The sequence below is a fragment of the Microcaecilia unicolor genome, chromosome 13 (assembly GCF_901765095.1).
Source record: "Microcaecilia unicolor chromosome 13, aMicUni1.1, whole genome shotgun sequence".
NCBI lineage: Eukaryota > Metazoa > Chordata > Amphibia > Gymnophiona > Siphonopidae > Microcaecilia > Microcaecilia unicolor.
In genome coordinates this window covers 96851977-96878068 of record NC_044043.1, presented here as the reverse complement: position 1 = coordinate 96878068, position 26092 = coordinate 96851977, and the positions used below count along the sequence as shown (strand labels likewise).

At 46.4% G+C, this 26092-nt stretch overlaps 1 protein-coding gene across 1 annotated transcript in view; it reads right to left on the bottom strand.

Annotated features, from left to right (window-relative positions):
- WNT4 (Wnt family member 4) overlaps positions 1-24191 on the bottom strand; it is a 94566-nt gene extending 70375 nt beyond the window's left edge. The window contains exon 1 of the mRNA XM_030222571.1: positions 23907-24191. Within this exon, the coding sequence (XP_030078431.1) occupies positions 23907-23983 (77 nt within the window). The 5' untranslated portion in view covers positions 23984-24191. The remainder of the gene's footprint in view (positions 1-23906) is intronic.
- Positions 24192-26092: the final 1901 nt, after the last annotated feature.

The following is a 26092-nucleotide window of genomic DNA, read 5'->3' as shown; positions in this document are numbered from 1 at the left end:
CAGCTCGGAGAAGAGGGGACTGAGAGGGATATGAATGAGGCAGGGGCGTAGCCAGACAGCAGATTTTGGGTGGGCCTAGACAAGAAGTAGGTGGGCACCAAGTGTTCTCCCCCTCCTACCAAAAAAAGATCTCAGCTGGTGGGAAAATGCTTCTCTCCACCTTGGCAGTCTGCAGCAGGCATGTGCTGAAAACTGAGCATGCGCAGTTGCCAGTATCATGGAGAGTAGCGTTTTCGTTACCATCAGGGGGAACTCTTCAGCTTGGGATCCCCACCAGCTACCGCTAAATGTGTGCTACTGTTGGGTGGGCCTGAACCCTAAGTGGGTGGGCCCTAGCCCACCCAGGCCCACCTGTAGCTACGCCACTGGAATGAGGGTTGTTTTATACAATCACAAGTGGAATGGAGCAGATAAATAGGGAACAGTTATTTATTCTGTCAAACAGGACTAAGACTAGGGACGTCTCTCTGAAACTAAGGGCTAGCAGATTTCAAACAACTTGGAGGAATTCACTGCTGGAGGCTGTGGTCAAGGTACCTACCATAGCTGGGTTTAAAAGAGGTTTGGACAAGTTCCTTGAGAAAATGTCCACAAGTAATTGCTAGCCAGACTGACTTGAGAAAGTCCCTGGGAGCGAGCAATAAAGAATGGGATTTTTAATTTAGTTTATGTATTTATTCATCGCATTTATCAATCACCTATGTAATAGAGCTCCGAGTGGACCTGGATTGGCCATGGTCAGAGACAGGATGCTGGGCTGGATGGATCTTTGGTATGGTACATCTTCTGTTCTAATGAGTTGCCAGTAAGAAGACGCACAGGCACAGACCTCACATAGGCACCGGCTTGGGTGCTGGGAGTGGGAGAAAGGAGGCATATTGCAGGGCCCGGGCAGAGCTGTCCTTTGGAGGAACTCTACTGCTCTGGTAGTCCTGCCCCATCATCATTTCCTGCTCCTGAGCTCCAGCAGCCACCAGTTGCAGCAAACGATACAACGGTGGTGGTGATAACCTTGGGTACCCTCCTTTATGCTTCAGCTTTTGGGGGGGGGGGGGGGGCAGCCTCCCTCTATTCTTCTCAGAGAGGGCCAACTGGAAAGTTTGATTTGGGCCCCAAACCTTCTTAGGGTCACTAACCTATGGGTTGGTCAATCATAGGGTTACTATCAGGCTTATTGTCAAAAGAGCAGGACGCCCATCTTTTGACACAAATCGGGAGATGGGCGTCCTTCTCCCAGGGTCGCCCAAATCGGCATAATCGAAAGCCGATTTTGGGTGTCCTCAACTGCTTTCCGTCGCGGGGACAACCAAAGTTCACGGGGCGTGTCGGAAGCGTAGCGAAGGCAGAACTGGGGCATACCTAACACATGGGCGTTCTCGAACGATAATGGAAAAAAAGAAGGGCGTCCCTGACGAACACTTGGATGACTTTACCTCACAAGGTACCAGGGCAGTATAGTAAGGTAGGGGAGGATAGGACACCCTTGGGGGAGTGTGAAAGGGGCGGGTGGGGCGAGGCATGTGTCCTCTTTTTTGGGGGGAGCAAATATGGTAACCCTAGCCGCAAGTAATCTCCTCCATCCCAGCTCCCGGCCTGCCCAGCCTTTGCCATGCTGCAGTCACTTTGACCCCCCCCCCCCCAAGAAAGGCAAATTCTACAAACAGTAAAAGTTCTAGTAAAAGTAACATAAATCATTTTCTTCTGTACTCTGCTAAAACAGCAGATGCACAGATTAGCAGGACCCAAAGCGGTCGAAAACAAGTAAAGTCAGAAACAACACAGTTTATACTTAATTGTTCAACCGCCCTTAGGACTTTTGGGTTTAAAAGCAAAACCATGTGCATGTAAGGACTGGATAAATGAATTAAAGCAAAGTTTAAAGCAAATGCCCTTACTATGTAATACTTTGTAGCAATAATGAAACAGTGATCGAATAGAGCCGGTAGTGGGAGGCGGGGCTGGTGGTTGGGAGGCGGGGATAGTGCTGGGCAGACTTATACGGTCTGTGCCAGAGCCGATGGTGGGAGGCGGGGATAGTGCTGGGCAGACTTGTACGGTCTGTGCCCTGAAAAAAGACAGGTACAAATCAAGGTAAGGTATACACAAAAAAGTGGCACATTTCTTGGGCAGACTGGATGGACCGTGCAGGTCTTTTTCTGCCGTCATCTACTATGTTACTATGAATATTCACAAAGCAAGCAGCCCGAGGCAACAGATTTATTTTCCACTAAACATAATTAACTTTGTATGAACTTGGCGGCTAATACTGTGCTGAACTGGACAATGTTGGCACATTTAGACTGATGCTGGATAGAACTTCTGCATGAAGGAAATCCTTCCCTCATTATTCAATACTTCTCTGTGAAAAAGCAGTAATAAAAAAGGCAAGTGCGTTTTTATAATATACCACTGCAATCCACAAAACAAAAGGAGCAAATTCCCACATGCTATCTTTTTCTTTTAATGCAGGCACAGGAAATAAAATTTTTTTTTTAAATGTTCCCAGGTTTCAACCAAATTCATGTTTAATGTGGGATATAAACATAGTAAATAAATAAATAAATAAATAGGTAGATAGAAAGTCTGAATGTTTCTGAATGATTCTCATATCTTGATATCTGTTTTAGTGGCCCATTACCAAGAGAGAAAAAAAAAATCTCTGCACGAATGTAACAGTGTTAGGGTGTCCCTTTAAATAGCTCCTCCAAATGACACACTGATTGTAATTTATAAACAAATTACTACTCTATGAAAAATTACTCCGTTATTATACTTCCTCTGTGTACATCCGTATGCTACACAAGTCAGTATGTTTGAAAATATAAGTGAGATTAAGTAAAAATGCTACCAAGAATAAAGAACAACCTGGATGCAGCAGCTCATAGGTTTGCTTTGAGTGTATGGCGATGATGGCTGTGTGACGAAGAGGAAACAGAGACTGCCCTGTCTTCAACTCTCTCCCTCCCATCCACCTCTCTTCCAGCCCTGTATGTCCTTCCCACACATACCTTGCATCACTCTGGTGGTCTAGTGGCTTGTTTCTGGGCAGGAAAGATCTCCACGCTTTCCTGCCCGCTGCTTGTTTAAAATGGCCACCGAGTGTTTAAGCAGCAGCCTCGCGAGACTGCCGCTTGAAGTCTCAGCAGCCATCTTAAACAAGTGGCGACACCGGCAAAAGGATCAGAGGAAGTGGGCAGGAAAGCGTGGGGACCTTTCCTCCCCCGAAGCAAGCCACTAGACCACCAGGGTTATGCGAAGTATGTGTGAGGAGGCCATCCAGGGCTGGAGGAGAGGTGAAGACAGGCTAGTCTCTGTTTCCCCTTTGCTCTGTTCTGTTCCGCTCCGCTCCGCAGGAACCCCGCAGGTCCCAGGTCCATCCCCGTGGTCCTGGAAGGGATCCCCATGGGATTCCCGCTATCCATGTTCCCATGCAGCTCTCTAGTTCTGATCTCCTGCTTAGTATTCTTAGAATCCCAGGGAGTAGCAAGATTCCGAAACTCTAAAGAGTAGAAAAGATTCCAGAATCCAAAAGGAAACTCCATCATCATGTCCAGAGAAGGGTAGTTTGTGCAGTGGCATTCCTAGGCTGGCTGACACCCGGGATGGATCGCCGATGCGCCTCCCCCCGGGTGCAGCGCAGCCCCTCCCCGGTGAAATTACACCCCCCCCCGGTGCAGCGCGAACCCCCCCAGGTGCATTTTTACCTGCTGGGGGGGGGGGGGTGCCGCTCGCCTGTCGGCTCCAAGTCTGCTCGTTTCCTGCTGCTTCCTCTGCCCCGGAACAGGAAGTAACCTGTTCCTTGCAGAGGGAGCAGCAGGGAGGGAATGAGCGGACTCGACCAACAGGCGCGCGGCACCCCCCCAGTGGCGTGCACCCGGGGCAGACCGCCCCCACCGCCTCCCCCTTGATATGCCACTGAGTTTGTGTTGAGTTTAGCACCATTTCTTTCCGCATTTGTACCCCACGTTTTCCAATCAAGTTGTCGGTTCAATGTGACTTACAGTTTATTTTGGTTAAACACGTTACATTTCCATTTAGATATGACGCATGCTGTATTCAGTTTCTGTTAGTGATCGCGCATCGTGGTGCGTTAACAGGTGTTCAGGTTGATTATATGGGTTCGAAAGTTGGCTCCCGTGCTTAGTAGGAGATCAGTGATGAGGACACAGCCACGAAGAGGATGAAAATAATGAAAATTCTTACTGGAGAGCAGTGATCATGCCAAGCACCCGCCTTGTTCCAGTGGTAACAATATACATGTGTGTACACTTGCATTAACAGTGCCTGCATTTCTACAGTACATACAGTCCCATTTACATTCACATGAATTATCCAGTTGCATGCATTCATAGTGACCCATTACATGTATCTATTGTATGTGCAAGAGTGTAGATATTTTCACTGACATGTTACATGTATACACTCATGTGTGCAGATACTTAACAATTCATTTACATACAATTATTACATGCCCTGGCATCATGCAAAGACGCAGCAGCAAATCTCTTTCAAGACAGCCTACCCGCCTGACCCTACTTAACTTTAAAGTCTTCCTCCTAACTTCGGTCCATGATTTTTTTACACCTTGACTATATTTCCCAATCTCTTCTTCCCTTATCTTTTCCTATCCATCCGCCATCTCTTCACCCCTCCCAATTCCCTTCTCCTTTTGCTTTTCCTACCTTGTTTGCCCTGACACGCTCAATTCACTTATTCCTCAAAACCTCACACTCACTACGTTTACTACAGTTCATAATATTCTCTTTAAAAACTTTGTGATTATAATTGTAATTTACTATGTAAGCAGCATTTAGTCTGCAATGTGTGGGAAAGCGCGGGGTACAAATGTAATAAATAAAATAAATACCTGACTGGCAAGGGGTACTCCAGAACCGGACTTGGGAAACGCTGCTTTACTGTGCTAAATCCTACTGAAATAAATACTTGATCTCCGATTTCATGTTGATTCTTTTATTTGTTTTATTAAAGCTCAGTGTCCATTATTCGTGGTCGGCCGAATAGTAAAATATTCTATTCAGTACAGCTCTAATTTTGTGTGTATGTTGATTGTTTTGTTTATAAGTTTTTGCATATGATTTTATGGTTGTTTTGGCTATTAGTGGATATTAAATAAAGTGAAAACAATATTGTGGGGCTTGTTAACTAAAGAGTAACGTGGGGAGATATTCACCGGGTTTAAGCGGGCAGGAGAGGTTCCTGGCTGCTTAAACCCCTCTCAGTGGCACTTAAGCCCACAGTGCTGCTGAATATCTTATTTGACCACTGCAACACTGTGTGATTCATGCTAGACATGCACAAAAGGCAGTCTGATCTTTTTTAGCCAGGAACACTTTGAGAAGCACTAGTCTATTACATTAAATAGAGTGTAATACTTTGTAAGGCTACTAGGTGGCACTGTTCTGATCTAAAGCTTTACACAACAGCAGCATTTAACACGTGTAAATTGCACACATGTGTAGGCCAAAGGGAGCTTGGTTTCAGTGGGTCCACTAAATTATATGTGTATTTCTCATTTTGCAATGGGAGATACCTGTGCATTTTAAAACATTTCCACGTCAAGCTTGTGCACATCCTCTGAGGTAGAATGGAATCTTGCTACTCTTTGGGATTCCGGAACCTTGTTTTTATTTGGGATTCTGGAATATTGCTACTCTTTGGGATTCCGGAACCTTGTTTTTGTTTGGGATCCTGGAATCTTGCTACTCTTGGGATTCCGGAACCTTGTTTTTGTTTGGGATTCTGGAATCTTGCTACTCTTTGGATTCCGGAACCTTGCTACTCTTTGGAATTCTGCCAGGTAGTTGTGACCCAGACTGCGCACTGTTTTCAAGTTTACATCATTTATTCTAATTATGTTTATTCTTGATTATTTTACTATTGTTCTAAGTTTTATACTAAACTGTACACCGCCTTGGGTGAATCTCTTCATAAAGGTGGTTAATAAATCCAATAAATTAAAAAAAAATTAAATTAAAAATTATTAGCACTAATTAGATTTCATTTGGACTCACCTGCGGAATCTGCGCCTAAAATTTATGTGCAGTCCAAAAAAGGGAGCATGGAAATTGGTAGGGTCATTGGCGTTTTGGGGGTGGATTGAGGGCGTGGTTTTGAGTTACATGCGTAACTGTAGAATAATGGTGCTTCATGTGTAAATTTTGGCATGAGCATTTGCAGTATGCTTACACGCAACCTCTCTGCTTAAGCATTAATTCTATAAACCACGCTGAATTTTAGGTGTGGCTTATAGAATACTGTTTACGCACGCGCGGGGGGGGGGGGGGGGGTCAGTGCTGATTTTTTGGTTATATATATATATATATAGGTCCAGATACTGATGAGATCCTGTGTATTTGTTTATTTATTTATATATTTGTTACATTTGTATCCCACATTTTCCCACCTATTTGCAGGCTCAATGTGGCTTACGTTGTACCGTAGAGGCGTTCGCCAATTCCAGTATGAACAAATACATTAATGCTGTGGTAGAATAAGGTTCGTGTGTACAGACACTTTAGGGAATCGTAGAGAGGACGTAACTTAGATTGACCTGAAACCATAAAGAACTAAGTGAGAGTGCAGCCTGGAACAGAACAAAAACGGGTCTAGGGGGGTGGAGTTGGATTCTAAACCCTGAACAGATTCTGCAGCACTGACTGCCCAAACCGACTGTCGCGTCGGGTATCCTGCTGAAGGCAGTAGTGAGATGTGAATGTGTGGAATGATGACCACGTTGCAGCCTTGCAAATCTCTTCAATGGAGGCTGACTTTAAGTGAGCCACTGACGCAGCCGTGGCGCTAACATTATGAGCCGTGACATGGCCCTCTAGAGTCAGCCCAGCTTGGGCATAAGTGAAGGAAATGCAATCTGTTAGCCAATTTGAGATTTATATCCCAATTTATATCCCACAATATCCCCAAAACAAGTTCGAGGGAGCTGGGGTTTATTTATTTTATTTATTTGTATCCCACATTTTCCCACCTATTTGCAGGCTCAATGTGGCTTACATAGTACCGTAAAGGCGTTCGCCAATTCCAGTATGAACAAATACATTAATGCTGTGGTAGAATAAGGTTTGTGTGTACAGACACTTTAGGGAATCGTAGAGAGGACGTAACTTAGATTGACCTGAAACCATAAAGAACTAAGTGAGAGTGCAGCCTGGAACAGAACAAAAACGGGTCTAGGGGGATGGAGTTGGATTCTAAACCCTGAACAGATTCTGCAGCACTGACTGCCCAAACCGACTGTCGCGTCGGGTATCCTGCTGAAGGCAGTAGTGAGATGTGAATGTGTGGACAGATGACCACGTCGCAGCTTTGCAAATCTCTTCAATAGAGGCTGACTTTAAGTGAGCCACTGACGCAGCCGTGGCGCTAACATTATGAGCCGTGACATGGCCCTCTAGAGTCAGCCCAGCTTGGGCATAAGTGAAGGAAATGCAATCTGTTAGCCAATTTGAGATTTATATCCCAATTTATATCCCACAATATCCCCAAAACAAGTTCGAGGGAGCTGGGGTTTATTTATTTTATTTATTTGTATCCCACATTTTCCCACCTCTTTGCAGGCTCACAGTGGCTTACAATACATCATGAGTAGTGGAGATAGGACAGTTTAGACATTTGGTATTACGGAAGGATTTTGGGTTACATGATAATGATAAAGCACAGTAGCGATATAACAAGATAAACATTATAAGACAGTTCTAGATGCATGTGGGGAATTTCACACGCCTTGATCTTTGTTATATGTCTTGTTGAAGAGATGGGTCTTCAGTAGTTTGCGGAAGCTGGCTAGTTCGTAGATCGTTTTTAGGTTGCGCGGCAGCGGGTTCCAGAATTCCAGATGCAGCTTCAAATATTTATTTGAATTTAGCTTGCACTTTTTCACTAGTACCTGAAGGTGAGTTACCTTCAGGTAAGTATGTATTCTCACAATCTAAGGGTCTCTTATCAAGCCGCGCTCGCAGTTCCCGTGCGGCAGTGCCGATAAGGCCCATTCACAGTGAGTGGACCGTCGGTAATGTCACACTGGGTACCCCCGCTAGCGTAAAAGAAGCCCTTATTTGCACTGAAGGAAACGGAGGGTTATGTGACTTGTCCAATGTCACAAGGAACGTCAGAGGGATTTGAACCCTGGTTCTCAGTCCACTGCTCTACCCCCAGGGTAATCCGCATCCATATGCTGAATTGCCTGTGCACAGCTGCAGCTTCTTTGGAGCAGGTGTAAATCTGTATGAGATCATTTGTGAGCTTTTTGGGCTGGTTCTAGTTGCCTATTTCATTAAAGCATGCAAAACTTATGATGCCTTCACAAAATATGTCCTTGCTATAACATTACCCCTTTTACACTTACGGGCAAAAGTTCCACAGCACTTTTTACTCAAACTTTTGCTTGGTCAAGTTTCTTCTTGGGGGGGGGGGGGGGGGGGGGGAGGCGGGGTTTACTTTCTCTCTGTGAAACTGCAAAAAATAAAAACATCTTTGTGTAGGAAATGAGATTCAAGCACAAAATCGAAAATCTGGCCGTAAATCATCTCCAAAATATGGCAAAAAAAAAAAAAAATTCTACAAAACAAACAACCCAAGAGCTACCAGCAGAGAAAAACCCTGTGTGCACAAGAAAAGATGCTTTTCATGTAATACTGGTTCTCATTTCCAGCTGCCTGATTTTTTTCTGAGAACAGAGTTATTTTTATCCCTCTTTTGCCAGCCATTTCTCACCTTTTCATCCCTGCAGACCACAGAGTAAGTGGGTAAAACAAGTTCTTAGCGCTTTCGCTAGAATCGTGCATTAAAAGGTTACTGTTGTACCTACCACGAGGCTTTGAAATGTGCTGGACCTGAAAAATGAGGCTGATTCGACATCAATCTCTAAGGGGTCCTTTTACTAAGCCGCGGTAAAAAGTGGCCTGCGGTAGTGTAGGCGCGTGTATTGATTGCACACCAGGCCAGCTTTTACCGTTTCTACAAAAAGTTGGTTTTTTTTTTAATGGGGTAGGAAAAGGGCCTGCAGTAAAAATGAAACCAGCTTGCGTCCAAAACTGGCCTGAGCTCTTAATGCCACCCACTGATCTAGCGGTACAGGCTCACGCGCTACACGTGTGGTGAACGCAGTGGCGTAGCTATGTGGGGCCATGGGGGCCTGGGCCCCCCTGCCAATGATCCTACCCCCGCTGCTGCGGGCTACCTTTGCTGGCGGGGGACCCCAACCCCCGCCAGCCGAGGTCCTCTTCTTCCGGCGCAAGGCTTCGTTCTGTTTCTCTGAGTCTGTGACCCCAACCCCCGCCAGCAAAGGTAGGCGACGGTGGTGGGGGAGGGTTGGCGGAGGGAGGGGGGGTCAAGAGGGTCATTGGCAGGGGGGGTCAAAGTTGGTGGTGGCAGCAGCGGCAGCGGGTTGGCAGTGCCGGGGGGGGTCTAAAATGTCCCCCCTCACCTTGGGCTCTGGACCCCCCTCCCACCAAAGTCTGGCTACACCCCTGGGAGAACAATTGTTGCGCACCCAGTGCCAATTACCTCCGGAACTGGCACGCATAGGAGGAAATAAATAAATAATTCACCCAGGCGTTTTAGGCATGCGCAAACTCTGAAATTAGCGCAAGGTGGGCACACTGGCCTGGCCGTAGTCTCAATTTGGCCTGTGCTGCACGTGCGTAGAGCCTACCGCCGCTTAGTAAAAGGGCCCCTAAATTTTGAAGATATATACTGGGTGATATTCAGCCCACTGCAGTCAGTTGTAAGTGCAGATGCGCTGAATTATTGAAGGGGAGGAGGAAGCGGAGAACTCTGGGTAGTCTGGCACATTGGTGCCCATGTTCAATGCATTATGTATTGACAGTTCGATCTATACACGGCAGGATTGTAAGAACCAGTTGCGGTGCTGACAGATCCCCTGACGAAGACCCATGTTGGGTATTATTTGTCAACGCATCCTACATAAGAATATATACTGTATTTGAAGAATGAACTGTGGATATATCTTGTCAGCGAATTCTGTATATTGGATTTGAAGAATAAATTTGCCCAGGTGCTTTCTTTTACTCTTTTGTGGGACTACTTAAAGCTGCTAACAATGGGCTGAATCAGACTCGGACATTCAATGTCCGGCACCAGCATCGAGTATCCAGATCCTTGGTGGACTTAGGAAGTTATGCGGGCGATACCTAACCGGGCAAGGACAGGGTTGCTTTTTTGTGGTCTTATCTGGTTAGGTATGTGGGGTACCATCACCAGAACCCACATTACATTACAAGGTGACTTATATTCCGCTGTCAACCACTTAGTTCCATGTGGATTACAATTTGAAGATGCTGGACAATCACCGGGAGCGCACAATGGCAGCAATAAACTAACTATCCTACTCAGTGTGGGGTTTTTTTCTAGCGAAAAAGGTGCCGGTACTCGGTACCCTGAAGTATGTCCTTAAAAAAAAAAAAGCCCTATTGAGCTTAACTCAAAAAACTGATATAAAAAATTGTATTTAAGACAATAATGAGTGGGGTAGAGCGGACTGATGTGAAGTGTTTGTTTACGCTTTCTAACAATAATAGAACTAGGGGACACAAGATGAAATTAGAATGTGGTAGGTTTGAAACAAATCGGAGAAAGTTAGACTCTGGAACTCATTGCCGGAGAAGGTAGTGACGGCAGCTGGCCTTGCTGAGTTTAAAGGGGGTCTGGATAGATTGCTGAAGGAAAAGTCCATTGATCGTTATTAAATTTCGGGTTTTTGCCAGGTTCTTGGGGCCTGGATTGGCCGCCGTCGGAGACAGAGTGCTGGGCTTGAAGGACCTTTGGTCTTTTCCCAGCGTGGCGGTGCTTATGTGCTAAGGAATACTAGAATGCCTGTGTATCGCTCCATGGTGCGACCTCATCTTGAGTATTATGTGCAATTCTGGTTACCGTATCTCAAAAAAAGATACTGTGCAATTAGAAAAAGTTCAAAGTAGGGTGTCCAAAATGATAAAGGGGATGGAGCTCCTCTCGTATGAGGAAAGGCTTGGGGAAGAGATGGCTGAGGGGGGGATATGATAGAGGTCTACAAAATACTGAGTGGAATGGGTAAAAAGTGAATCAATGGTTTATTCTCTTGAAAAGTAATGAGACAAGAGGGCATTCAATGAAGTTACATGGTAATACTTTTAAAATGAACTGGAGGAAAAATTTTTTCACTCAAATAGTTAACCTCTGGCACTTATCAGAGGATGAGGTAACAATGGTTAACGTATCTGGGTTTAAAAAAAGGTTTGGACAAATTCCTGGAGGAAAAGTCCATAGTTTGTTATTGAGATATATACATGGGGGGGAAGCCACTGCTGTCCCTGGGATTGGTAGCCTGGAACCTTGCTACTCTTTGGGATTCTTCCAGGTACTTGTGACTTGGATTGGCCACTGTTGGAAACAGGATACTGGGCTAGATGGCCCATTGGTCTGATCCAGTAGGGTTATCCTTTCCTCATCTCCCTCTAAGCCAAGATCAACCAGCAATGTCTGATAACTGAAGTCTCCCCCCCATCAACCCCTGAGATCTGCAGGTGAAGCAGCAACATAGGAGTAATGTGCAAAAGAACATTAACCTTCAGGACTTTATTTAATTTTAATAAAGATTTAATCTGCTAAGTGCACCTTTCCTCTTGGTATCAGCTCTGCGATGAACAAATGCCCTTTACAAATCTCTTTCTAGCTCTGAACATCAGGTTCTCACTGCAGGCAGTTACCCGATGGAAGACCCTCACGAATACAGGGGCAAACCCCGAAGAGCCTCCACATCCATTTAGACTCTCAACTAGCCCCATCATTTTCTGTTTCTCTGCTATTTTAGTCATCCATGCATAGGGCCAGATTTAAGATTACGACATCCATAGGCAGAGGACAGAAGAGGAAGGGAGACCTCTAGAAATGAAAGAGTGTGGTTGCCTTCAGAAGTTAGCACACTAGGTAAGTGTCTATCCTAAATGAAGCCCTGCTGTCTTGTAAGTGATTTTTTCTCTCTCCCCTGCCCTCCCCTCCATGTCCAGCGATTCTCCTCTTCCCTGCCCTCCCATCCGTGTGCCGCGATTCTCTCTTCTCCTCCCCTCGATTCTCCTCTGCTCTGCCCTCCCCTCCCTCGATGTCCTGCGATTCTGTTCTTCTTTGTACCTGAACGTTCTCTGGCTGGCTGGCTTTGTTCTGTTCGTAACATCCCCTGACATCAGCTTGCTTCCAGCATTCCCTTCCCTCTCACTGTTCCGCCCTCTGACGTCATTACGTCTTGACGCGAGGGCGGGACAGTGAGGGGAAATGGAACGCTGGAGGCTGGCTGACGTCAGGAGATGTTACGAACCCAGACAGCCATGGAACGTTGGCGGTACAAATTATTATATAGGATGGGACCTCCGACGGGCCTCAACTCTCTGATTGCTAAAAATTTAACAAGTTCATAGTAACATAGTAGATGATGGCAGAGAAAGACCTGTACGGTCCATCCAGTTCATATTCAAAGCAATTTAATTGGCCAAAAGAGGCTCCTGGCTGGTTATATCACCGGTGTGGGGTTATCCACTGCTAAAGTGAAAACTAGCTGTTTTGTGGGTGGTCTGGGGGTGGTGTGGAGTCGACACTTAAACAGTTAAGTGCTGATATTCAATTAACTGCCTGAGGTAATTGGACTGTATAAAACACAGTCCTGTCCTGATTCAGTTTCACTGAGGTGGTTAAGTGCTAAATATTGCACTTAACTGCATAAGAGATAGCTAGCCACATAAACCGGATATACAATGTCAGTGCCCGGACATGGTCCGACATTGAATATCCGGAAAGAACACTGGCAGTAGCTAAAGAAAAGAAAAGCTGATCGCTGCCAGTTGAATATTTAGCCTTAAAATTCTGCAGGGGGATCTTTGTACCCATGAATGAAGCTGAATAATTTCCTCTCCACACCCAATCTGGCTGTAGGTCTTTCCTGTAATAGAAACATGACGGCAGATAAAGGCTATATGACCCATCCAGTCTGCCCATCCTCTGTAACCCCTAATTCTTCCTGTTCCTAAGCGATCCCAAATGCTTAAGTACATAAGTACATAAGTAGTGCCATACTGGGAAAGACCAAAGGTCCATCTAGCCCAGCATCCTGTCACCGACAGTGGCCAATCCAGGTCAAGGGCACCTGGCACGCTCCCCAAACGTAAAAACATTCCAGACAAGTTATACCTAAAAATGCGAAATTATTCCAAGTCCATTTAATAGCGGTCTATGGACTTGTCCTTTAGGAATCTATCTAACCCCTTTTTAAACTCCGTCAAGCTAACCGCCCGTACCACGTTCTCCGGCAATGAATTCCAGAGTCTAATTACACGTTGGGTGAAGAAAAATTTTCTCCGATTCGTTTTAAATTTACCACACTGTAGCTTCAACTCATGCCCTCTAGTCCTAGTATTTTTGGATAGCGTGAACAGTCGCTTCACATCCACCCGATCCATTCCACTCATTATTTTATACATTTCTATCATATCTCCCCTCAGCCGTCTCTTCTCCATGCCTTTTTAAATTCCGGAACAGTCCTCGATGCCACCACCTCCACCGGGAGGCCATTCCACACCTCCACCACCCTTTTGGTGAAATAATACTTCCTTAGGTTACTCCTTTTTTTTTTTTTTAATTTTTTTTATTTTATTGGTATTAATCATTATTTAACAACAAATTATGTATATGCATTAGGCATTGAAAAGGAAATAACAAAACTAAGAATAAAATTTAAGGCCTGTTCGTCCACAATTAAAGAAATTGGTTCCAAGATACAGGAAATTATATTACAAACTGCAATAAAAAGAAAAAAAAAAAAAAAACCCACCTTTTGCATATCTCGGGGTTACTGATCCCAGCCTGCTATTTACGGGGGGCACATAGGATTCGTATCTCTAGCATCAAGAAATTCCTTTAACTGTTTAGGGTCTACAAATTGAAACTGATTGCCCTCAAGCATCAAATTACAAATACAAGGAAAACGTAATACAAAGTTAAACCCCAAGGCCAACGCTTTAGGACGCAGTTCTAAAAAAGCCCTGCGTCTAACCTGAGTAGGCCTTGAAAGGTCAGGAAAAACACGAACCTTTGAACCCATAAATAAGTTTTCTAAGTGTCTTAAAGAAAGTCTCAGTATAGCATTGCGATCAGGCTCCAACACAAAGGTAACAAGCAAAGTAGACCTCTGCGTAATTATCTCCAGTGAGCTCTCAAGGAATGAAGTTAAATTCATTTCATTCCCCACCCTTGGGAGATTTCGACCGTCTCCCTGTGGGTTCCAGATATAATAGACCCTTGTTATGGGGGGCAATGAGTCTTTGTCCATTCCAAGAATGTCCACGATATATTTCTTGACCATTTCAAGAGGTGAAATTAGAGGGGACTTAGGGAAGTTTAGGAACCTAAGGTTAAACCTACGAATCTGGTTTTCAAGGTATTCAGTTCGTTTATGAAGGAAAATATTATCTTTAACCAAGGCATTCTCTAAACTTCCCATCTCTTGTAATTTAATATTCAAATTTTCCATTTTAGTGGCCTGTTGTGCAGCTACCTGTGCTTGGAGTAGCGCAGCTTCAGAAAGAGTTCTTATATTTTCAGTATTCTTTTTTAAAGTAGGTTGCATGGAGATTTGAATATCATGTACCATGTCCCATAGTGACTCTAAGGTCACAATTGCTGGTCTTACCACACCAGAAATTCCAGGAAGGGATTGAGCCTGTTCACCAACCTGAGAAAGCTTTGAAACGGTGTCCAGTGGAAGTACCTGTATGGCTGCTTGAAAAAGTACTTCTCTAGGTTGGGAAACGTGTTCTATCACCGCAGACCCTTCCTCGAGGAGGTTAGGCTGAGCGTCGCCGTTCGCCGTTCCTGCTTGGGCTGTCAGTAATTCCCTTCCGGGTTGAGGCGGAGCAATGCGCTCTACGGGGCTCAGGGAAGCCCCGTTAGCGCTCTCAATCGACGCCGACGCGTCGAGAGCGGCAGAAGGGGTCGAGGTTCCCCGAGGTCCCGGCTGCTGATTAGGAAACTGCAGGGTCGTCTGTCGCAACGCTATGGACGCCCCGGGAGCCGAGGAATGCTCCCTGACTTTCCCCCTTCGTTTCCCCATCTAGGAGACCTCAAAGGCAGCGAAATCAGCAGAGAACACCAGAGTCTCTTCGGCAGCAAGCTCAGGTGCGTCCGGTCACAGCGCCATCTTGGGAGTCTATTTCCTTAGGTTACTCCTAAGCCTATTCCCTCTTAACTTTGTTTTCTAAGGGGGTCTTTTACTAAGTAAGCCCAACGCGGGCTTACTGCTTGCAAAACAGGAAGTACCGCCGGGCTACTGTTCCCAGCTCACGCTATTTCCAGTGCTATTGAGTAATCAGGCAGTGCCCATACCGTGAACTTCATGAGTGAGAGTAAGTGCACCCCCCCTGAAATGGCTGCGCGGCAAGTAACATAGTAAATGACGGCAGATAAAGACCTGAGAGGTCCATCCAGTCTGCCCAACAAGATAAACTCATTTTACGTGGTATATGATACTTTATATGTATACCTGAGTTTGATTTGTCCTTGTCATCCTCAGGTCACAGACCGTAGAAGTCTGCCCAGCCCTGTTCTTGTACTAAACATACTGAAGATTCTGGAATCCTAAAGAGTTACAAGATTCTGGAATCCCAATTAGTCTGCCCAGCACTGTTCTTGTACTAAAAGTTCTGAAGTTAATGTCGAAGCCCCTTAAAATGTACACTCAAGCCCTTCCCTTTCTATTCAGTCACGATCAGGGTGTAGACCGTAGAAGTCTGCCCAGCTCCCGTTTTATTTCCCAATTACCGGCGTCGCCATCCAATCTCCGCTAAGATTCCACGGAACCATTCCTTCTAAACAGTGCCTCACTTGCCACACGGCCATTTCTTAAAAAAAAAAAAAACAACAGCCTGGGGAGAGGTGCAGGACCCGGGAAATTCAGTCCCAATGTGCTCCTGTGCCCCTAAGATTAAAGAGTTAGGGGAGGTGAGCACTGGACCATCTGACCCAGTTCAGACGTAATGTAATGAATTTTAACCCCACCTGCACCCCCTAAGAATAGGAAATGAGATGGCAGAGTTATCCCTAATGTCGCAATCACCAACCCTGTAAACCAGATTATACCATCATAAGTTGTTTTGTATTTTAAGAAAATGTTTTCATATGAATTGTTCTACAAGTCTTTCCTTTTTTTTTTTTTTTTTGCAAAATATTTGCAAACTGGGCTGGGAAAGGACAGCAGCCAGATAAAAACAGACAAATTTTTTGCTGTTTTGGAAATATGTATTAACCAATTATTTACCCTCCAATTGTAAAGGTCTAAAATACAAACTAATGCATGCGTCAACCTTTTCCTACCTGAGCACACAATTCTGGAACACGCTGCCGCGCAACGTAAAAACGCTCTATGAACTAACCAACTTCCGCAAAATACTGAAGACCCATCTCTTTAACAAGGCATACCACAAAGACCAACAAATATGAACTCCAATACAAATATCCAGAACTGCCTTACAATATCTGCTTGCTAAACTACTAACATAACATAGTAGATGACGGCAGAAAAAGGCCTGTACGGTCCATCCAGTCTGCCCAACAAGATGAACTCATATGTGCTACTTTTTGTGTATACCTTACCTTGATTTGTATCTGCCATTTTCAGGGCACAGACCGTATAAGTCTGCCCAGCACTATCCTCGCCTCCCAACCACCAGTCCCGCCTCCCACCACCGGCTCTGGCATAGACTGTATAAGTCTGCCCAGCACCATCCCCACCTCCCAACCACCAGTCCCACCTCCCACCACCGGCTCTGGCATAGACCGTATAAGTCTGCCCAGCAATATCCTCGCCTCCCAACCACCAGCCCCGCCTCCCACCAATGGCTCTGCCACCTAATCTCAGCTAAGCAAGCTTCTGAGGATCCATTCCCTCGGAACAGGATTCCTTTATGTTTATCCTATGCATGTTTGAATTCCGTTACCGTTTTCCTCTCCACCACCTCCCGCGGGAGAGCATTCCAAGCATCCACCACGCTCTCCGTGAAAAAATACTTCCTGACATTTTTCTTGAGTCTGCCCCCCTAGTGTGTTCTATCATTATCATGTTTGCTTGTTAAACTACTATTATGTTTTATCATTATCGTGTTACTCAAGATCCTTCTATAATGCTAAATATATATCTTCTTATAAGCCACATTGAGCCTGCAAAGAGGTGGGAAAATGTGGGATACAAATGCAACAAATAAATAAATAAAAAAGAAAAAAAAAAATCCCTTCCCAAGACTCTATTTAGCACTATAAGTGACCCTCTGCTCTATACACTGACAGTGACCATCAGTGACCTCTGATCACTTGCTGTAGCATGTTAGTTCTTGATTCACTGTGTAGAAAATGTTGTATGTCAGCTCTGTGCTGATACCCTTTTTTTGGGAGGGGGGGAGGAGCGGATATTGCCAGATTGTTCTGCTCCAGCTCGCCCTCTTCTGACTGTAATCGGTTGGATTGTTACCATTTTAAAGATTATGAAGTAGTTCAGAGGGGCAAAGCTCTGTTTCTCTCTGCCGCCGAGAGATAAAGCCAGGCTCAGGGCATACAATCTTAAGGGCCCCGCTGCCCCCCACCCCCTCCTGCACCATCAGTCTAAAAAGTAAAGTTGTTGGCTGGCAGGAGGCAGCGATCGAGACTGTTCTGCCAGCGCTTCCCGCCTCCTGTGATGTAACTTCCTGTTTCCACAAAGGTGGGACGTGGCAGGAAGAAGGACCCATGGCCGGCAGAGCAGTCTCTCTTGATCGCTGCTGCTGCTTTCTGCCGGCCAGTGGCTCTGAGGCACGTAAAGGACTGGGGGGGGGGGGGGGGGGAGGTATTGGATTTGACTAAGCGAGGCTTGTCAGGCTGGCTGCAGCATCCCTGAAAAAAAAAAGTGGCTTTTCTGTGGCTGGCGCCAGGCCTTGCTTAGAGGTGATGAACGATGAATCTTGCCCCACCTGCCCTCCCCTGCAGCCCTGGCCGAGATATTGGCCTCAGAGTTCTGCATATTTTGGACAGTATTTCTGTGATTGTTTATATGTACAAGTGCAACTTTGCCACTCAAAAACACTGTTAAAATTAGAACAAGAAGCTTGTAAAGTTACAATGGAGCCTTCTCTTGTCATGTTCAACGCAACTGGACTTAATACGTTACAATTCACTTTGACCTGAAGAGTTTTGTGTCTGGGCTTAATGGAGTTTAACCCTGGTTTTGAAATTCTTCTTCTGGGTAATTATCAGGGTTAAATGCTAAACGGGGAAGTCTAAGGATAATTACATACTATCAGGTTAATCCTTTTCAGGACTGTTCAAGTATGGGACAAGCTTTTTTGCCTGCAGCATGTCCTGGGAAACAAAGATTTGGCTCTGCCTACACACCCCTCCTCACCACATCGCACTGATGAACTGGGCCGTTTCTCAGGAGAGAAGCCCAGAGGAGCATGCCAAGTTACCCAGTTCCAGGCTGGAGATTTTGGGACAGTCCTGGATTTCTGACTACCTGGTCCTAGTGCATTATGGGACTTGCAGCACTGCTTTGGGATGCAAGTTGAGAACCAGCCTGGAAGTGGGTAACCTGGCATCTCTGCTGCTTGCTCCCATGCCTGGGCCTTCCAGGTGAGGTACTCGTGCCGCTCAGCACGCAGAGCTGAACAACATCAAGTCCAAGGCAGGCTGCGCCCTTTAACCCAGTTAGACAGTGAAAAACAGGTAATAAGTAGCAGATCTCCTCCTCTTGGCTGCTGGCACAACTTGTCCTTCTAAAGTAACCCTGTCAGACTAGTTAGGTAAGGGGGCGTTAGCCATGGATAGGCCTGAATGGGCCCAGGTCCTTCCACTTTCAGCTCACGCCCCTCCAATTCCCCTGATCCAACCACGGTAAGCATGAATTATATATGCATAATAAGCACATAAGTGCAATGGCATAGCTACGTGGGGCCCCGCCCCCACCTGATGACCCTCTCGAACCCCCCTCCCGCCGCCGCATCAGGTACCTTGTTTGCTGGCGGGGGGTCCCCAAACCCTGCCAGCTGAAGAGTCTTCTTCAGCGCCGGTGGACTCCGGCGCCTTCGTTGGGTGATTATCTGTTTCTGACGCCTTATGTCCTGCATGGGGCTACATGCACGGTGCAGGACGTAAGGTGTCAGAAACAGATGATCACCCAACGAAGGCGCCGGAGTCCACCGGCGCTGAAGAAGACTCTTCGGCTGGGGGGGATTGGGGACCCCCGCCAGCAAACAAGGTACCTGATGTGGAGGCAGGGTTGGTGGGGGGGGGGGGGGTTTGCTGCTGTATGTTTTTCTTCAAATACAAGTAACATAGTAAATGACGGCAGATAAAGACCTGTACAGTCCATCCAGTCTGCCCAACAAGGTAAACTCATTTTACATGGTATGTGATACAAGTCTAAAACTATATTATGCAAGTGAGCTCTACACCCCTTATAAAAATATCTAATTATGTAAAAATGTATACAAATGGGCAGATTCATCAAATTTAAAACTGCCTCAAAAAGAAGGTGATGTTTCAAACGCTAGGCTGTTGTAGCATTCAAAACTCAGTGGCAACTACACAACAGATAATAAAACATGCTGCGGCAGGCGGGTCCAAAGTGGTGGGGCTCTGGCCCCCCTCCCGGCGAGGTCTGGCTACGCCCCTGCATAAGAGCATAACATAAGAACATAAGAGTAGCCAGACTGGGTCAGACCAAGGGTCCATCTAGCCCAGTATCCCGTTTTTCAAACAGTGGCCAAGCGAGGACACAAGCACCTCGCCCTCACTCCGTGTGAAAGAAGCACAGCGGCAGTCTGCAGATTGCCTCCCTTCGGGCCTTCCCTCCCTGTGTCCCGCCCTCGAGGACCCGGGGAATTTTGTCCCCCCTGCCCCCCCCCCTCGGCGGTCCTGTGTGCAGTTACGTATGCCGTGCTATTCTGTAACGGAGCATGTAACTGCTTTAGTGTGCAAGTGCGAGTGGATCATACATGAGGGCATGGGAGGGGCATGAGTGACCTTTATTTATTTTATTTTTTTTATTTATTGCATTTGTACCCCACATTTTCCCACCTATTTGCAGGCTCAATGTGGTTTACATAATACCGTCAAAGGCGTTTGCCCAGTCGGTTGATAACAAATACAGGTTGTATAGAGATCGAATGAGGTGTATGTGGAGGATCGGAAGGGATGAAGATTGCGTGATGTCCAGTACGATCATTAGTCATGTTATGTTCCTTGGTGAAGAGGTTTACATGGGCTTTACATGGGGTCGTTGGGGTAGGCCTTTTTGAAGAGGTTGGTTTTTAGTGATTTCCTGAAGTTCAGGTGGTCATGGATTGTTTTCACCGCTTTTGGGAGGCCATTCCATAGTTGTGCGCCTAGGAGAAGCTGGATGCGTAGGTTGTTTTGTATTTCAGTCCTTTGCAATTTACCTACGTAACTTACAGAAAATCATAAAGTGAGCACATACTGTGCGACGCCTGCCATTCACAGCATAAGCGGGCATGCCAAAATGTAGGTGAACTGATCCCAACATGCCAGTGTTCTATGATGGCGTCTTGATGCCCAGATGCCAACGTAGAATTAGCATACAAGGAAAAGTCCAAGGAGTAGGGTTTATAGAATCTTCCAAAAAACCCAAGGGAGACGTCAACTCAACAAGGTGATCCTTTATTGAAATAACTCAAAAGACGCAACACAGCTGCTGTGTTTCGGCATCATACCGATTGACTTAGGAGTCTCGTGTTGTTCGGGTTGGCAACGTTTCAAAACAACGTGCAACTTTAACTGAACAGAGTAGATTCGAAGTCTGTGGGCACGCAATAAATTCTTTCAGCAAAAAAATAAAAATGCCCAAAGAAAAAATGCTGACAGAATTTATTGCGTGCCCACAGACTTCAGATCTACTCTGTTCTGTTAAAGTTGCACGTTGTTTTGAAACGTTGCCAACCCTTACACCACGAACAACGCGAGACTACTGAGGCAGGTGTTTTGACACTGAAACACAGCAGCTGCATTGAGTCTTTTGAGTTGTTTTGATAAAAGATCACCTTGTTGAATTGACGTCTCCCTTGGTTTTTTGGAAGAGCCTATATACCCTACTCCTTGGACTTTTTCTTGCTGGCATATGTGGGGACCGAGTGTTCCTTCACTTTCTATAGAATTAGCATGCAGCACATTATGGCACCCAGTTAAAGAATTGCCGCCCCCCCCCCCCCCCCCCAAATACTGAGGTTTCTGAAATCCAGTACAGTCTCAACTGGTATCCAACCTCGGCCCTTGCCATGAGATCTATTTGCATACAATGGAGGGAGTGCATCCAAAGAGATCTCATGCATAGTCATGGGGGAAATCCTGAAAACCGGACTGGATCCTTCCTTCTCAGACTCCCCCCCCTGGTTCTTTGAGTTTTCTGTGGTTGTCAGGACCTAGAGTCTGGCTTTTCTTGCAGCTGCTCTTTGCCACTTCTCAAAAGCTGCCACTCTAAGCAATTGCCTAGTCTGCCCAATGGCTAAGCCAGCCCTGTTCTCGATCTCCCCTCACCCAACCTCCATGAGAACATTTGTACAAAGCAAACGCTTCCCAATGTCTCTCAGTTGCTTCCTAACACTTGCGGTAAGGACAAGAGAAGAAAACTTGAGACTTGATTTTGCAACACAAAAGCAGCAGCACATCTTAAACCAAAAAATGTGCACACAACAGGAACAATGAAATAATCTTTTCCTCCCATTTTCAAGTATAGTTTATCATTTATGAAACTTGATATACTGCCAAATCTAATAAAAAGATAAAGAAAAACAATAAAATGGAACCACACAATCACAACTTCACACAACTAAGTGATCACCACATCCATGGGTGAGTCTAATGTCTGAACTGAAGCTTCGAGTCAAATTTTAACAGCAAGACCTCCTGATCCAGCACAGGGAGCACCAGCTACTGATTTACAAAATCTTGTTGATTACACACCCAGTTAATCTTGTTAACAGAAAAAAAATATATAATCCTTCCCCTTGTTAAGGAAGATGGGGATAGAGCTTCTGTGCCAATAATTATTGTTAAGGTGGACTCAGCTCTGCCAATATTTCCAGCCACAGAAGGTGCTGCATGGAAGAGCTGGTCAGAAAAAGCAGAGTCCGCACAGATACCTGCTAGGTCATCCCCTCCCATCCTATTATCCCTGCAGGTCCAGAAGCAGACCACCAAGCTGCCATGGTGACTTCTTGAAGAAAACAAAAACCTAAAAAAAAAAACCAAACAAACCCAAGCTGCAAAGAGCAGGAAGGCAGGTGGACAGCCCAAGAGATGGAGCGAGGAAGGAGAGTGAGGCACAGAGACAGTCCAGGGTGATGGGAAAGAGAAGAAGCAGCCAGAGAGGCAGGGAAGGAAAACAGACATAATGGAAGGGAAAGGAGGGAGAGAAGAGCAGAGATACACTGAGGAGGGGAAGGGGCAGGCCAGGGAGAAAAGGGTAGGAGAAAGCAGGGGCAACTGGGGAGAGGAAAGGGGGAGGGAGAGTAAAATGAAAGATGGGGAAGGAGAATGCAGCAGAGAATAGGTCATTAAGGAGGGGAAGGGGAAGGAAGAGACCAGAGATACAGTGGGGAGGGGAAGAGGGAAGAGAAAGGCAATTGAGAGGAAGGGATGGGAGAGAATTAGAGCAGAAACATAAAGGGGAAAGGATACTCAAAGAGTGTGGGGGGGGGGGGGGGGAGGCATTTCCTCTGCTCCTTAACTCCCACTTTTGCCACAGTCTCTCGTGCAGTTCCTACGAAATGGAGACCCAGAAGGCCGGAGGGGTTTTCTACAAGGTGTTAAAGCAGGTCCTTGCATGCCCGCCCTCCATCACTCTAGCACACACCTCCCCAACCAAAGCAGCCTCCAGGAGATGCTCTCTCAGGATTAACCTGTCAAAAAGGCAGTTTGAAAGGAAAGCAGGACCCCCAGGAGGAGAGGAGAGAGGTCTGGAGCCAGTGCCCAGCAAGATCCTTCCCCAGGGAGGGGGCAGATTGTGTTAGGTACCCCCACCAACCATTTCAAAATGTCTGGAGCATTACAAGGAAGCACCAACAAAAGCTACACCCTGCCAGCAAACAGGGCTTTAGGTTGGTTTTTTTAAAAAAAAAAAATCATTGCAAAATCTACCTAGAATAAAGGAGACCTGAGCTCCAGAGACTTTTTGGCTTCTGGGCGGGGCCACTCGTTTTTCCATTGCCTCAGGTGCCTTTCTAGACTGTAAGCTCTCCGGGGCAGGGGCTTCTCCGTATATGATTTGTTGCAAAAGCACCCGGATCTAGGGTGCAGCATCAAAGATTGAACAAGCGAATCAGTGGATGCAGCCCGAAGGTGAGGGGAAGCCGCTGGCTCTTTCCAAAAAAAAAAAAACAGCGGTCTCCAAAGAAACCCGAGCGTGGTCTTCAAATGCACAAAACCAAACGCGTGAGCCCTTACCGCAGTTTTCCCCGGGTACTGGGTGGGGGATGGGAATTCTAAATAATTCTGTTTAAACTGAAATAGCTTTAGCAAACTCCTACAATGGAAATCAAGAGGAGGAGGAGGAGGACTCAGAGCCCCTTTGGTCACTTCTGCCTGGCTAACAGCCCCCTCTCTCCCCCCCCCCTCCGGGTGCATTGTGGTACCTGCAATGCTGGCTTTTAACCCGGGAGGAGCAGCACTAGGGAGAGCACAAGTGCAAATCCACCTGCTGCCGAGCCCCCTCCTCTCCTCCCAGGTCTACCTTGAACCTGCTGGTGGTGCTCGGTTTCTGCCCGATCATGTCCCGCAGGGCGGCTGCCGTTTCACTCGGGGCATTGCAAGCTACAACAGGGTACAAAGACAGACCCGGGTGGGCTACTTACAGCCAGTTACTAGCGTGGGCAGAGAAGGCAGCCAGGATGATCATGAGCAGAGAGCTGAGGAAGTATTCCGGGCTCATCCTGCCGTGCCGGACCGGGAGATCCCGAGTGTCCCAGATCGGTGCAGCTAGGGGCAAGCCATCTGCTGCCCAAGAGATCCCCCAAAGCCTGCGACTCCTCAGGGATCGTCTGTTGCAGGGGTCAGGGTGGGTGCCATGGTGCAAAGATCCCGGGTGGCACTGCCCCCGTAGAGAGAGAGAGGGACTGGCCGAGACGAGGCACCTCCTGCCTGGGTCAGACGCGGAATGTCAGCCGGGCTGCAGGAGTCCCGGGATGGAGCAGGGAGGGAGGCGGGTCGGAGCAGGGGCCGGCCCCCGGGGGAGGGACACAGGGAGGCAGCTCTTCATTCATTGCTCGCCCAGCGCCTCGGGCAGGGGATCCGGGCTGCAGCCAGTGTCCCTGGACACGTCCCCCCCTCCCAACCATGGACTGCGCAATCTGGGCATTTGCTGCCCCCACACCCAGTCCCCCCCCCTACAGGCATTGTATTATAAACATCTCTTCCGTGTGATACGTTTTAAATGCACGTGTGTATATTACATGCAAACTTACTGCACGTCGTAATTGTATTGCTAGCATTAAACAATTTTCTCTTACTTTATTATCACTTTCAGGGCACTTTCTTTGCTGTTCCGTCAGCTCGAAAAATATGCGCGTTACTGACAGCTGAGCGTATATTCTCCTGAGAAAAGAGGCGGAGCTGGGGGCGGGGCTTCCTGACAGCTTTCAGGCACCTGTGTTGCGCCTTGCAAAAGTCTTCACGTCCTTTTTACCTTTTCCCCGTTCTGCTGCCTGGAAGGCACTTGGGAATGTGTTGCACTGATCTTCATTCACAACATACCCTGGTCTATCGAGGGAAATGGCGATTAGAGAAATACACAGGTAATTTAGAAGAAGCTATAAAAAAAAAAATCTAGATTGCATAAATCTTCACAGCTGTTGTCATAGGAAACCTAAATGAACTCTTTCCAAAAAATTTCCTTAATAAGACCCACAATAGGTTACATATAATATGTGCTGGGGATAGGAAGGTGTATGCAGAGGAGTGGAGGGGTGTTTATGGCTCCTTCTCTATCTCCCCCTCCATATGGAGGGAGAAAGGGGGAATGGATGAGAAACAAGAGGGGGGGGGGAAGGGGCACCCCTCATGTATATATACCCCCTTGCATGCAACACTCCCAGAAACTACCCTTGCATTCCTCCACATGCCCCTGTTGCTCTCACAATTTTACACACACAACCCGGTTCAAACCAACCACCCAGCCATTTCCACACACAATTAAGAGGCCAACCGAATTTCAGTTTCGGTTATGGTGCTGAAACCAGCCCCAAATCCTTTTCCTGCCTGGTTTTGGTTTCACCTGAAAATGACCACTATTTGGCCAAACATTTGTGTTTTGTCTTATTAGTCTCCCTTCCTCCTGGACTCCTCCCCTTCCACTCAAAGGACCTTGCCCCTTTCTTACAATCCCTGGTGGCCTAAGGGTGTAGTTGGGGCAGGAACAATCCTTAATTACTCCTGCTCATTCCAGCTGCCACCACTAGGGTATTATTCCTGTCCTGACTACAATACCAGGGATTATAAGGTGGTCGGGGGGGGGGGGGGGGGGGGGGTACTTTTTTTGTGTAATGTGATTGCAAGTAATACAGTTATGATATTAAGCGATAGTTTATATGGTAAATAAAGTGCTTGAAGTAAGTGCTTTTGATACAAAATTTTAGAAGAAATTTAAGTCTTTAAGTTTGGAATGATAAAACTCCTTATGAATTAGCCTCTCTGTGGAGTTATAACGTCAGCTGTCACTCTGAGCGTGGCACAAAGTCAGCCACTGTGAAAGCAACCCTGGCTTTTAGTTTCAGTATTCATGAGCTGCAGTCCATGTGTGCGGAGGCTATTTTGCTTGGAGGTAAAATACGGTCTTTCATTATTTAAATTATTATATTCTGGCTTGGATACTGTGGGTTTTAGCAGAGGCGATGCAGACTGCAAACTCTGACAATCCCCGGCAGCCTTGGCTGGTTCGCATTCACACAACCAAACTTGAGTTTTCGGTTTCAGTTTCAGCCAAAACTAGGTGATGGGTTTCGGGTGCAATTTTGGTTTTGGCCAAAACTTTTCAGACAGTTTC